The sequence below is a fragment of the Neodiprion virginianus genome, chromosome 6 (genome assembly GCF_021901495.1).
Source record: "Neodiprion virginianus isolate iyNeoVirg1 chromosome 6, iyNeoVirg1.1, whole genome shotgun sequence".
Classification (NCBI taxonomy): domain Eukaryota; kingdom Metazoa; phylum Arthropoda; class Insecta; order Hymenoptera; family Diprionidae; genus Neodiprion; species Neodiprion virginianus.
In genome coordinates, this window is record NC_060882.1 from 5,688,266 (window position 1) to 5,701,854 (window position 13,589).

Consider the following 13,589-nt stretch of genomic DNA (forward strand, 5'->3'; position numbering starts at 1 on the left):
TAATTTCTTCATTTTGTTATTATATCTTTATGTACTTTCAATATCAGTAAGCGAATGAAACCGCATACGATTACATCGTGATACAGATTTATACTGTAGTCGTAATTTTATGTACCCGGCGAAATTTATTGCGACTTTGTGACACGCAAAAAATCTAATACGGACTTCGTTTGCAGGCGACAAACCTAACGGACCTTGAATTTATCTGCCAAACTGCAAATCGTCTCAGGACGTACATCACCAAGGCTGCTGTCTTTTGTGCATTATCTTTATTCTTTCGGGTTGATATGTTTTGGCTTTACAGATATCATATCTCTCGAACTTGTGGTCGGCGGGAAACCGTGAAATTAAACAATTAATTAACAAACAATCTTAAGGCCTGGCTAAGTCCAATCTCGGGACGTACAACGGCACGTGAACGATATTGAAATGATCCAAGATCTTAACTGAGCTGTGCTTTTTTTCTGACTGGTAAGTCAACTGAAATTTCTTTCGCGTCCATAATTTTTTTTTTTCCACAAGTAATCCCGTCACGTACCAATGCAATTCTCACGGAATTAATCATAATGTTCGACCAGCCGCTCATTTTCGATTAAGTTTGGAAAAAAAAACTATCGAGAAATAAAACTTTATTTCTGTCGTCTGTACGTGTCACTTATTTTGACTACTCTGCAAGCCTACGCATCACCAACGTTGATTCAGACGACGATAGACCCATTCTACTACATTCAGTGAATAAAATACAGGGCCATATAAATTTGTAAACATCATTCGGCGAAAAGTTTATTTACATAATATCTCATAGGTATGTTGTATAGCCTCAGATCTATATAACTATAAGCATTAGACATCGAGAACAGCAGTGATAACAAATCACGATTACATTAAAAAGTCTTAAAGGATAAATAAACAGTATGTGAAACTTTGAGAGATAAACATCTCGCTGAGAGCTGCACGGAACCTTAGAAATTATGTTCACACTGATAAAACAACGCACAGCGAAGAACTGCGTACTTGTAATAATTTATGACGATTTTCCATTTTCGAGTCGTCAACGGAACAAGAGCTTTATTCCATGCTTTACCTCCTTATTGAACGCTCAATGGTCCTTCACGCCGTCAGACGTTGAATGGTCCGCAAGACTTACGTGGCTTGAGTGACAGTAAAATTTTCTAACGATTAATCAGAGACCTGTTCATACCTCAATGCAACAACAGTCCGACAATTTATATCCAATTCTCATTAACGTATTTTAAAGTAATCTCGGTTAATCGTCTGCGAAACTCATCGGTAGGCTCAACTTGGAGCATTAATTCCGGTTTAGCGGCGCTGGGGTCATTCTTAGCATCCGCACAGATAATTCTTGCCATGAACATGCAGTGAAAGAGCTCTAAACTAGCAGCAGCGGCGAACTGAGCGTCGAAAGAATGCCTGGGGAACAAATTGACGTCACAGTCGAGCCTCGCCAGATGAGAGAGGAACTTCTCGTAGTAAAAATCGGCGAGTTCTTCCATGTGCAGAGAGACAACTTCCGACTGGCAGCTCGAGATGACGAAGAACACGAGGTCCCGCATCGGGTTGAGGTACATGTACGTCTGAAAGTCGACGAACTTAACGCTCTCCGTTTTGCCGTTAGCGTCATCGCGGAACATCAAGTTGTTCGTCCAGAGGTCGGTGTGAACTATCGCACCCCAAGGTTCCTCCGGTATCATGTTCCAAATATCGGAAACAGGTCGTGAAAGGGCTTTCTCGATCCTGGGCAGGTGTGGATGCAAAACTGGAACATCCTTGACGATATTAATCAGGTACGTAATGAACTCCATGAACATCTCCGTCTCGAAGTTGCGGAGCTTAGCGTTCTCCTTAAGCTCTTCAAAGACGTCCGGCTTTTTCAACTTCACCGCGATACTCACGGCGTGGAACCGAGCCAGCTCTTCGATTGCGAATTTCGCATGCGGCAGATCAATGCCGACTATTCTGTCCAGGCAGGCGTAGTTCTTGGCCTTGAGGTTCTCCATCAGGATCACCGCATCGTGATCGAACGTGTCCTCCGTCTCATTCAGCGACAGTCTTCCACCGTAGAAATTTGGAAGTATGTCGAGTACTTCTGATTCGGGGATGCCGCATTCGCGTTCCAAGGCTTGGTAGGCCGGTCCGATTACCTTGAACATGTTCATCTCCTTCCGGAAGGTGAACGGACTGTCGAACATCATCTTCTGGAACTCAGTCGGCGGTGTCATCTTTGCGATTAGCGACAGCTCCTCAGGTTCCGAGCTTTGCCCGTCGCGTCTAACGACGGCTTCAACGCTGAGCATCGAACTTCCATAATTCTCTCCCGGAGGCACAAGGTTACACGTTGTAAAACTGTCAACGATCAGACTGTCTCCAAATTTTTTCCGCAAAAGAACGTCGAGATCACGCAATTCGACTTCGATTCTTCCCTCTGGAAACTTCACTTCTGCATCACCCATGACGGTAACGTATCACGCACGAATGACAACGACGTCTAAGGTCTGCCGTCAAAAAGCGAAGTGACGACTAATTTTGTTAACGAAGGATGTTCTCATATTTATTGCACAAGTCCCCTCTGTAAAACACACCGTTGTATGACGTACCGGTAGATAAAAAACACTCTTGATGGTGTACACTAGTTGGCAAACATGTCGGGGTATGAAAATTCTACGTTTACATCCACCGCTAATTTACAAACAAGCGGTATGTATGTTTGATACGTTTTCGCAAATCATTCCGGCTCGTCACACGACAAACAAAGGGTTTTTCTCACCTCTTCAAATAACATCAACTTCTATTCTCGAACATCACAAATGCTACCAGAAATGATTTACAGTTCAGATTACGCAACCGTTAGACACAATTCTTACGTCGTCATGCTCATGCAACAACATGAATTTCTTATACCAAGTAATTTGTACTCAATTTTTATGTAATTACCAAAACTGCAACGTAATGCTTCTGTGGGATTATAAATATATATATATGGATAATCTTTTTATCCTATCTATTATAATCTATTTACTTCAAACTCATCCCTTATGAACGGAAATGCAGTCATGCTTATAAATTACCAAAGCTCTTTTATTTTTCAATCCATATTTCCTCAATAAACGCGATTACCAGAAATATAAAAACTTCATCAAATTTTTAAAATCACAGTACCGCAAATCCCATAGTTTACTGACTACTACAGGCAAGTAGCAGTTTTTCGTAAAACTAGAATTCGAATTCACCTCGCCCAGATAATGGCGATTATACGGACAGGTGAAATTATAACGCAAGCTTTGGCAAGGTAGGACGAATTTGATCTTCGTATTCAGCAAGCCGATAACTGAACAGAGCAAATACGCGTACTTCAGCTGCCCTGCATATCGACAATTTTTGTTTTCACGCAAGCAAATACTCTGCAGCTGTACAGATTATACCTGCGGAGATACCGGGACGTTTGGTAGGTGAAAAACGATTGAAAGACAACATGGATCCGCCTGTTTATAGGCAAATCGCGTTACACGTTGAGCTTTAAAAATACTACTGTGAATTGTTTTAGAGATTGTACAACCGGCGTTTGAAATGATTGAAAGATGATTGTACGTAGAAAACAACGTTGAACGAACAACCAATTTTATATTTTTGTGTTTTACTTACAGCTAAGAATTTATTCCAGGATATGGTTGTAGACCTGTGTTATCCATCACATAATAGTTAAATTTTTTACTCGCTGGCCAAGTCGTAACTTGTGCGAGTAAGAGATTGTTAGATTATTGTATACAAGCTTTGTTTTTCTTTTATTATAACAGTAGTCCTATTTCATGCGGATATTGCGTAATAAAGTAGTTCTGCGAGTACACGCGCTACATTATACGTTTTATCTTTAAATTTACCTCGTATATGAAACGGATTGTGAGAGACATGCTGAATTACACGTGAAAATAATTCATAATTTTTTTCTGGGTCTAAGGTTTAAATTCACACTCGTGCATTACGGAGTTCTTATCTACCGTACGAGAGCGTCTCGACGAAAAGCTCCTGCAGTCATTATAATTGCGAGCACAGTTTATTTGTGCGTATAATAAGTCACATGTAAGGGAAAATTCGACAACCACCTACTGCGCGAAATAGTAAAAATAAACCGTGTGCAACGTGCGTTGTTGTGAAGAAAAAAAAAAAAAAAACAGTTCCACCGTACAGTCAAAAATCGACGAGGAATCTGAATAAACATGCGGTTAACGTCACGATTACTAATCGAAATTATTATTTAAGGAAACATCAACAAGATCTGTTTAATTAACACCCTCGTTGGAAATGCTCATCAGGTATGAATTCGAGGGAAGAAAGTTGATTATTACAAGTGGTAGACATTTAATAAATACAATTATTGCATTTATAAAAAAATATAAAAATGTTTGTAATTATAACACAAATACTGTGCTGATACATATATTTGCTACCATGATATATGTTAAAAACATATCATCCACATTCCTGGCAGTGAAGGACGAAAACTATTTTTATTATATCTCGTTTAGTTTGTCTGCGTTTCGTCAATATCTCTCAGTTTCAACGTTATTTACAGCATGTTTGTATTCCTTGTTACTCGGTGATTTATACATATAAGGCATGTTGTGGTGCCGTTTGTTTAAATTTACGGAAAAGTTGTATCCTTGGTATTCATATTTCGTTTTGTACGGAAAGAAGTAACTGAAACTGTAAGATGGTAATCTATTTCAGGAACGTAATAAAATGTAAGGGAATCATCACGTATAACAAGCAAAAATATAATCAAAGAGGTGCCAGCAAATGTTATAATACTGCATTCGAATGACTGATAGAAAAAAAAAGACCGGAGTCTTGTTTCAAAGGTCAACCGATCAGATCGTCAACGAATGCAATATGCTTTTTAGCCGCCAAGTCTAATGGGTGTTAATACCAATAACACTAGCTTATATCCACTTTTCTTTGGCAAATTTCAAGGTGATCTCGGCCATTCGTTTGCCACACTCGTCCGTAATCTTAGTGCCGAACACATCCTTGAAATCTGCAGCACTGGGGTTTTTTTCAGTATCTGCAGTGACAATTTTGGCCATAAACAAGCAATGCAGATACTCAATTTTTCCGGCTTCCTCGAGTTGTTCATCGAAAGCCTCCCTGGAGAAGGATGTCACGTCACATTCCAATCTCGCCAGATGAGATATAAACTTTTTGTAGTACAAATCGACGAGATCACGCATCCGCGTATCCTGAACTTCTTTCTCGCAGCTTGTAATTATGAAGAATACGAGATCCCGCATCGGGTTTAGGTAGAGATAATTCTGAAAGTCAACGAACTTGACGTCTTCGGGATTGCCATTCGCATCATCTCGAAACATAACGTTGTTCACCCAGAGATCCATATGGGCTATTGCACCCCAGGGCTCGACCGGTTCCTTGAGCCAGTCCAGATCGACGTTTGCATTAAGCAGCGCTTTTTCGGCCTTACCAATTTCCGGAAGGACAACGGAAGCCTTCTTCAAGGCCGTCAACATCGATTTTATTATATCGTCAAATCCGTCGTTCTTTATTGACATCGACTTGGCATGCGCTCTGAACATTTTGAACAATTCTGGTTTTTTCAACTTCATGGCGACACCCACAGCGTGAAACCGCGCCAGTGCTTCAACGAGAAATTTCGCATGCGGCAGATCAACGCCGACCATTCTGTCCAGGCAGGCGTAGTTCTTCATCTTGAGATTCTCCATCAGGATCACCGCATCGTGATCGAACGTGTCCTCCGTCTCATTCAGCGACAGTCTTGCACCGTAGAAATTTGGAAGTATGTCGAGTACTTCTGATTCGGGGATGCCGCATTCGCGTTCCAAGGCTTGGTAGGCCGGTCCGATTACCTTGAACATGGAAATCTCCTTCCGGAAGGTGAACGGACTGTCGAACATCATCATCTGGAACTCAGTCGGCGGTATCATTTTAGCGACAAGGGACAATTTCTCCTGCTCCGAGCCCGGCCCATCGCGTCTGACAATCGCTTCGACCTTAAGCATCGAGCTTCCATAGTTTTCTCCTGGCGGGATGAGACTGCTCGTTGTAAAATGGTCGACAGTTAAACTACCCCCGAATTTTTTTCGTAAAAGAACGTCAAGGTCGCGCAAAACGACATCGATTTTCCCCTGCGAAAACTGTGCCAATTCATCCTTCATCGTTTAATCAAGTTAAAGTGGAACAAATAACCAGAAGTAATATCAGTCTATCTACGTTCAGGCGTCCTTGTAATTATCAAATCAATTGAGATGCTCGGTTCGACCAACTATCGCACGTATCCACTTGTCATCCTGCCAATGTGTATCACGTGATTGTATAATCAACTTAGTTGTGTCCGCCTGATGTAATTATCTACGTAAACTTGCGTTGCGCGTGCGCGTGACTTAGCCAAGTTACTTTCCAACTGTACACAATGTTGTTACCTTTAATTAACAATCGAGGCTTGTTTGGCAAAAACTGATTATCTTTTGAAATCACCACGTTCCTATCTACATTGAATTCGCGAATATTATTATCCAATGCGAAAAGCTTAACGTTCTCGAGAGCGTCAGACGTCACTAAGCCGCACACTAGCCGCGTCTGAATCCAACACCACGCTTCCAATTTATCCGGCTATTTTTCTCCTCCCACTCTCAACGTTCGACGACCTTGCAAGTTCCCTCTCTTCTCATCACTCGTTTATTGCACAATACAATATCGACTGTTTTATGAACATCAGAATGATGGATTAGAATATTAATTTTCAGGAATAAATACGGAAAGTTGCGAGCGAAACGATCACCTGGCAATTTTCAAATGGCTGAAAAACTTGGAAAATCCAGACCACTTGTATACAAAAAAAAAAATATACCACACACAGATCATATTGTTTACACTCAAAATTCAAATATTGCCCTGACGCATTATTCCAGGATATGCCGGTAAGTCACTCTCGTGCATATACATATAGTTCTAACCCGGAAGTACCAAGTATTCGTTATAAAACCAAGGACAAGTAGATCATACACCCTCAATTTGTTTCTGCAAAAAAGCATCAAGATCACCAAACAATATTCATTCTAAGTAGGTTTTCGCAAATCATTTCAGCTCCTCTCACAACACGTCAACAGTTTCCCTCATATTAGACTTTTTTGAATAATATCAACTTCTGGTACCTAACGAATGCCACTTTAAATTACTTACAAAACAGATTGTGCAACAATGAGACACATTTTTTACAGGATAATGCTCTTGCACTCATTAATTTCTTATGCCAAGGAATTTACACGTAGTTTTCAGGTAATTAACCATGAATATAACATGAGGCTCTGATCTTATTCGCCCCAGAATGTGGTTGTACCTATTTCACAGTCACTCCTCATAAATTGAAATTCAAGATTATACTTTACATTACACTGCTGGTTGATGTTTTATTCCCTGTTAAATCCCCGTACTTGACTTTATAAATTTCACTAGCAGGGATACGAAACCTTTACCAAATTTTCTATAATCGCAAAATATCTCGTTTGCTGGCCAAGTTGCAGCGAGCTGACTTGTTAATTTGGGAAAAGTAAAAGCTTCTCAGATAACCGTCCGAAGTTTATATTTTATTGGACATAAAATATGCACAGGCGTAAAATTTCTTACAAATATTGTGTGATAAAATAGATTTACGGGAATACATGAAATTTTTCTCCAACACCAATCGATCTAAGTATGAGAAATATTATATGCAGCAGTACTGCATAAAAGAATTGATATATTATGTTCCGTAGCTAGTCAAGGGTGAATCAAAAATGTAGCTTCAACGGATTAGGCTATTTAAAAATCTTGACAAAATTATAGAAACGGTTTATCAGTGCAAAGTTCAACGTTAATAAACCAAACAGATGGTATACAATTTTGCAATTCTTTCTTTAGATTCTTCAGTAAAATGATGATCAGATGCACGTAATCCTCGCTCTGCGGATTTCACCACGAGATCATTAACCACGTGAGCTGAAGGCTAATATAGTGTCTGTGAAGCCGAAGGTTCGATAAATTTTCTCGAATCTCTAAACGCAGCTATTCCAATTTTCGCAACGATAATAATGGCTCACAACCAATTTTTTTCAACAAACTGGATCGTGATCTCGGTCATTCGTTTCCCACACTCATCAGTAATCTCATTGCTGAACAATTGCTCAGGACTACTCATGTTAAGGTCTTTCCGAGTATCTGCATTTACAACTCTGGTCATAAACATGCAGTGCGGATACTCGACTTTGGCGGCGGCCTCGAACTGCTCATCGAAAGACTCCCTGGAGAACAACGCCACGTCACATTCTAATCTCACAAGATGAGATACGAACTTTTCATAGTAAAAATCAACCAGTTCATCCATGTGAATATCCTGTACGTTCTTCTCGCAACTCGAGACGATGAAAAATACGAGATCCAACATCGGATTCAGATAGAGATAATTCTGAAAGTCAACGAACTTGACGTCTTCGGGATTGCCATTCGCATCGTCACGGAACATGACGTTGTTTACCCAGAGGTCTGTATGAGCTATCGTACCCCAAGGCTCGTCTGGTTCCTTGGTCCATGCCTCCGTGTCAAAAGTACGCAACGCCTTTTCAATCCTGTCGAGATGTGGGACTAGAAGAGAAGTCTTCTTCAAAATAGCCAATACCGATTCAGTCTCATCCTCATCAGGCATTTCTTCGTCGCATTCCACCGACTTTGCACGCTCTTTGAGAACCTTGAACAAGTCCGGTTTTTTCAACTTCATGGCGACACCCAAGGCGTGAAATCGCGCCAGGGCTTCAACGAGAAATTTCGAATGAGCCAAGTCAACGCCGACCATTCTGTCCAGGCAGGCGTAGTTCTTCATCTTGAGATTCTCCATCAGGATCACCGCATCGTGATCGAACGTGTCCTCCGTATCATTCAGCGACAGTCTTGCACCGTAGAAATTTGGCAGTATGTCGAAAACTTCGGATTCGGGGATGCCGGATTCGCGTTCCAAGGCTTGGTAGGCCGGTCCGATGACCTTGAACATGGAAATCTCCTTCCGGAAGGTGAACGGACTGTCGAACATCTTCTTCTGGAACTCCGTCGGCGGCACCATTTTAGCGACAAGAGACAATTTCTCCTGCTCCGAGCCCGGCCCACCGCGTCTAACAATCGCCTCAACCTTAAACATCGAGCTTCCATAGTTTTCTCCTGGAGGAACTAGACTACTCGTTGTAAAACTGTCGACAACGAGGTCATCCCCGAATTTTTTCCGTAGAAGAGCGTCGAGATCACGTAGGACGACATCGATTTTCTCGTGGCAAAGTTTCGCTACTTCATCAGACATCGCTAGTTCATACGATCAACAGTGAGCGCAGGGTTTCGGCGAAGCTGAGAAAATTCTCTTATTTATCAATGAAATGCCCACTGTGAGCTAATATCGATGGTTCAAAACGAAGTTCCACCTGTTTATACACACTGGTATCCACGTGCTCACGCAACGCGTGACGTATCAGCAACTTACACACGTGAATATGAACTCACAGTGTAGGTACCCGAGAGTAATTCCACGTTGCTGTTCTACTGACGCGTAATTAACGTGATTTCTGCGATAAGTCATTCCCTACCGCTGATTGTGAAAAATCTCCATCTAACAGTGGAATCACAAAAACTTTTCGCAGAAAGGCAGGGTACGTTGTACGGGTTGATGGTCGCACGTAGCTGGCCGCATTGCGCATTCGCAACTTACACTGTGCTGCAACTTCGTTCGCGGTATGTTCTTTCTCTTTTCCCCCTCCTGTAGCTCCAGTTGTCCGCTGCTTTTTTCACAAGTTTCACTTTGCCTCATTACCGCAAGTGGCTTATGACTGTTGGAGGATATTGACGCGTCGTTAGCTTGTGATTTTCTCATGCTTCTACTCACTAAAAACTGGGACTTGAATATAGACATAGTCAGAAGGAGAAAGGGGTGGAGACAAAGCTGTTGTGCCGGAAACTTTCCAAGGATTGAAATTTTTTGCAAATCTCATATTTTAATTCCAGAAGAACACATAACCGCGTACAAAATGTTAACATTAAAATAGTTACTATACATTATATATCATTATAATATAGTATGATTCAATAAAAATAACGAAAAATTATACGTTGCTTATATATATATAAGCTTATATAACTGATAAAAATCTGAAAATATAATATAATTTCTGATATATTTACAGGTATGTATTTTTTATACCTGATCATACTGGTATTGCTCATTATACACAGTAGGTATAATTACTTCTTTTTCTGTTCGTCGTTTTCACAAAAGCAAGGACTGAATCCAATAGTAATAGTTGATAATAAAAAAATTTTGCGAGTAACATGGCAGTTATGAGGCTTTTTTATTGGAAGAAAATAGTTATATTGAGCACGATATACTGCCGATATAGAACTATAGAAGTACTGAGAATTGTATACTTTTCAGAGTTTCAGTGAAAATTATCAATTTCTTACAAACAAACGGCCAATTTCTATCCCATCTTCGAAACTTGTTATAAACTACTGCCATAGATTCGACTCACAGTCTCGTTATCCGTAACAATTCGTTGAGTTTTCGCTTGCTGGATCAGAGGCAAGAATCGGTATATCTTCAATACCGTACATATTTAAAAGAGATGTCGTGGTCAGTCTATTTTTTTCATTGCCAAGACGGTCGGAATATCAAATTTTTTTCAGTCAGGTAATATGGAGGCCTCCTCTACCAACTTACTGTGAATGCCCCACAAATTCTGAAATAATAAAAACAAATATACCGTTAAAATCAAAAGTTTAGGAATTACCATTCCACTCAACGTGGAATGAACAACACAAATTTCAAACTAGCTTCTGCAACATATCTTGATATAAATTTTGACTGATAGATGAAAAACACTAATGACCAGTGATCGTTAACAGTGCCCTGAAGTGGCGTTGCCTTGAATATTAACAATTGCAAATTACTTATATTTTTCAAAAAGTGTTTATCTATTACAGGATTGTTTGTTGATTGTTAAATTATTATAGATATAAGTAACTACCGTTTTAGACATCGTTCAAAGATCGGCGAGGGAACACAGCTCCATCTTCTTCGATCAATTTGCGATGAACCGCGCTCAGAGCCTAAACAATATGGTGCCAGTTACAAGGACTACTTCAATAAGCGTAAAAACACACCAAATGAAAATAGCTCTGAAGAAATACTCGTAAAGGCTTCATCCGGCATTAGAAAGAGATTATTCAATGGATTTATTCCAAAGTCAAATTGTCTCAACAAATGAAGTTGTTAATCCCAGTGCAGATTTACGAACAGGTAGAAAAAAAATTGACCCTCATATTATGAGGAAGCATGACTTTTACCTTAAAATATTTCACAGTCTTAACCCGAAGCTCTAAGGTCGCATCTTCGTCGCAAATAATTAGGGTACGAGGATGCTGTTGAAAAGCCGATACTGTCCACATGTGATTAACGCCTTCTTCTATGGCTTTGTAGAGAGCAAACGCCTTGTGAGATCCGGTAATAACAATCATCACTTCAACGGCATCCATGACAGTACCAACTCCGACTGTTAACGCCTGCTTTGGAACTTTGTTTATGTGGTTACCAAAAAACCTAGCATTTGCCTCTAGAGTATCCTGAGCAAGAGTCTTTACTCTGGTTCTAGATACCAAGGATGATCCAGGCTCGTTGAACGCAATATGTCCGTCAGGACCAATACCTGAGTTGAATTGTACAGAAAAACCATAAATGTATTGAATTAATGGTTACTGTTACGGAATAAAAACAAACAAAGTCGTAAGTTTTCATTTTGCAAATGGGAAATCAACTTTTCAAAATAGTCAAATACAAAGGTGGAAGGAACGAATCTATAAGATGATAAAGTGGATTTTTACCTCCGATAAAAAGTTCAATGCCTCCAGCTTCCTTGATTTTTCTCTCATACTCCTCGCATTCGGCTACCAAGTCTGGCGCATTGCCATCTAATATGTGTGCATTTTTAGGATCGATGTCTATGTGCTTGAAGAAATTGTTGTACATGTAATAATGATAAGACTCGGGATGATCTCTGGGTAAATCGACGTACTCGTCCATGTTAAAAGTTTTGACATACTTGAAAGATATTTTTCCAGCCTTGTAATACTCTATCAACTTTTTGTACATACCAAGCGGTGTACCCCCTGAAAAGCAAGCATAGTTTTTATTCAAAAAGTTATTAAAATCAAATACTTACAAACAATGAACCGTTCTATTCTTTTTATAATCAGACTTTCATAAAAATCACACATCGTTAACTCTGACATACCTGTGGGCAATCCCATTACAAAATACTTATTCTCATTAGGATTAAAGTCTTTGATTCTTTTCATGACATATTTAGCCGACCACTCCGCCACGTAGTCAACTGTGTCACAGATTACCAAACGCATTTTTAGCAGTTCTGGAAAATTTGAAAAAGATAAAGTATTTTAATCTACATTATTATTCAGAATACAAATTTGCTTTTTATTTGTCATTTACATTCTGTTTAAAAAAGGAATATTTAAAAATACGTTTTCCATACATACCGTTTATAAGGCAGCTGTAAAATCTTCAACAAAATTGAAATTGACTTCGTTGTCCTCTAGTCTCTACTGCAGTATGCAATGAAAAAGTCAATCTGTTAATCGTGTTTTGAAACTGACATAAAAGTCAGTGTGAAATGGAAAGATGAAAAGTAGGTTGTTATAAGCAGATAAAAACATGTTATTGACCGCTTATCTTGGCTGTTGCTGATAAGAAACATGCAGGCATATTAATAATGTACAACCGGTACGATTTGAAAAAGATTGCAGTGAATATTTTACACTTACTATTTAATAACAAGCTATAATAATCAGCAGTTTTGCAGGTTCGAAATAATATTTGCAAGAATTCTAACCGTTTGCTGCTTCCAGCTGCACATTAAAACCACTCTGGGCGGAAAAAAGACTAAGAAAGACATTTTTATGCTTATTTCGGAGGTCAATAACCGATGACCTCCACGGAATGTGTCAGCTGGAATTGAATCGTTATTCAAGCGTTTCATAGCGAAATTATCACGTTCTACAATTTATACGATAATGTGATTTAGCATATAAGTGCGATAGATGCTAGGAAGGTAACTTAGAATTTAGATTAGGCGTAAAAAGTGGTGAATGTATCAAACCTTTGTTGAAAAGTGACAAGTAACCTGCAAGTCGCGGCTCTCAGACCAATAATAATCAACCGGTATGGATCAGCTGACTAGTTATTTGTAGGACAAATTCGAAAGTCAGTTTCGTGAGGAACCGAAAGATTGATAACTTTCAATAATGAATCATTCAATCACGTTCAGCGTATGGCTGTTGTTCAATGGGTAAAAGTTCCGACTGTTCTAAGTTTAGCGTGATAAGTCTTGAGCTGAGCACTGTAAATTTTGATAACTATTATTGAATGTAAATAGACAAATAGTGAATCATTTCGAACAGAGATAAGCCTAGAGAACTCACGCTCGCATTTTTCGCGTCCCCAATTTCGTAGCGCTCTCTGA

At 39.6% G+C, this 13,589-nt stretch overlaps 3 protein-coding genes across 6 annotated transcripts; all 3 read right to left on the reverse strand.

Annotated features, from left to right (window-relative positions):
* Positions 1-753: 753 nt before the first annotated feature.
* Positions 754-2,612, reverse strand: LOC124306777 (uncharacterized). The gene has a single exon (XM_046767771.1). The coding sequence runs from the start codon at positions 2,469-2,471 to the stop codon at positions 1,227-1,229; it is 1,245 nt and encodes a 414-aa protein (XP_046623727.1). The 5' UTR covers positions 2,472-2,612; the 3' UTR covers positions 754-1,226.
* A 1,692-nt stretch (positions 2,613-4,304) lies between these two features.
* LOC124307260 (uncharacterized) lies at positions 4,305-9,416 on the reverse strand. Its single transcript, XM_046768777.1, has 2 exons — positions 8,123-9,416; positions 4,305-6,197 (listed from the first exon to the last, which is right to left on the reverse strand). Exons 1-2 carry the CDS (start codon positions 9,365-9,367, stop codon positions 4,956-4,958), a joined length of 2,487 nt encoding a protein of 828 aa, XP_046624733.1. The 5' UTR covers positions 9,368-9,416; the 3' UTR covers positions 4,305-4,955.
* A 973-nt stretch (positions 9,417-10,389) lies between these two features.
* LOC124306778 (glucosamine-6-phosphate isomerase) lies at positions 10,390-13,589 on the reverse strand. 4 transcript variants are annotated; one of them, XM_046767774.1, is made up of 8 exons: positions 13,549-13,589; positions 13,227-13,466; positions 12,607-12,672; positions 12,345-12,479; positions 11,935-12,219; positions 11,401-11,759; positions 11,082-11,163; positions 10,390-10,793 (listed from the first exon to the last, which is right to left on the reverse strand). In XM_046767774.1, the coding sequence occupies exons 4-7, from the start codon at positions 12,466-12,468 to the stop codon at positions 11,086-11,088; spliced, it is 846 nt and encodes a 281-aa protein (XP_046623730.1). In that variant the 5' UTR covers positions 12,469-12,479; positions 12,607-12,672; positions 13,227-13,466; positions 13,549-13,589; the 3' UTR covers positions 10,390-10,793; positions 11,082-11,085. The 4 variants fall into 4 exon arrangements, with proteins under 4 accessions (XP_046623730.1, XP_046623729.1, XP_046623731.1 ...); XM_046767773.1 differs by lacking the exon at positions 13,549-13,589 and having other exon boundaries at positions 13,227-13,535; XM_046767775.1 differs by lacking the exons at positions 13,227-13,466; positions 13,549-13,589 and adding an exon at positions 12,892-13,137.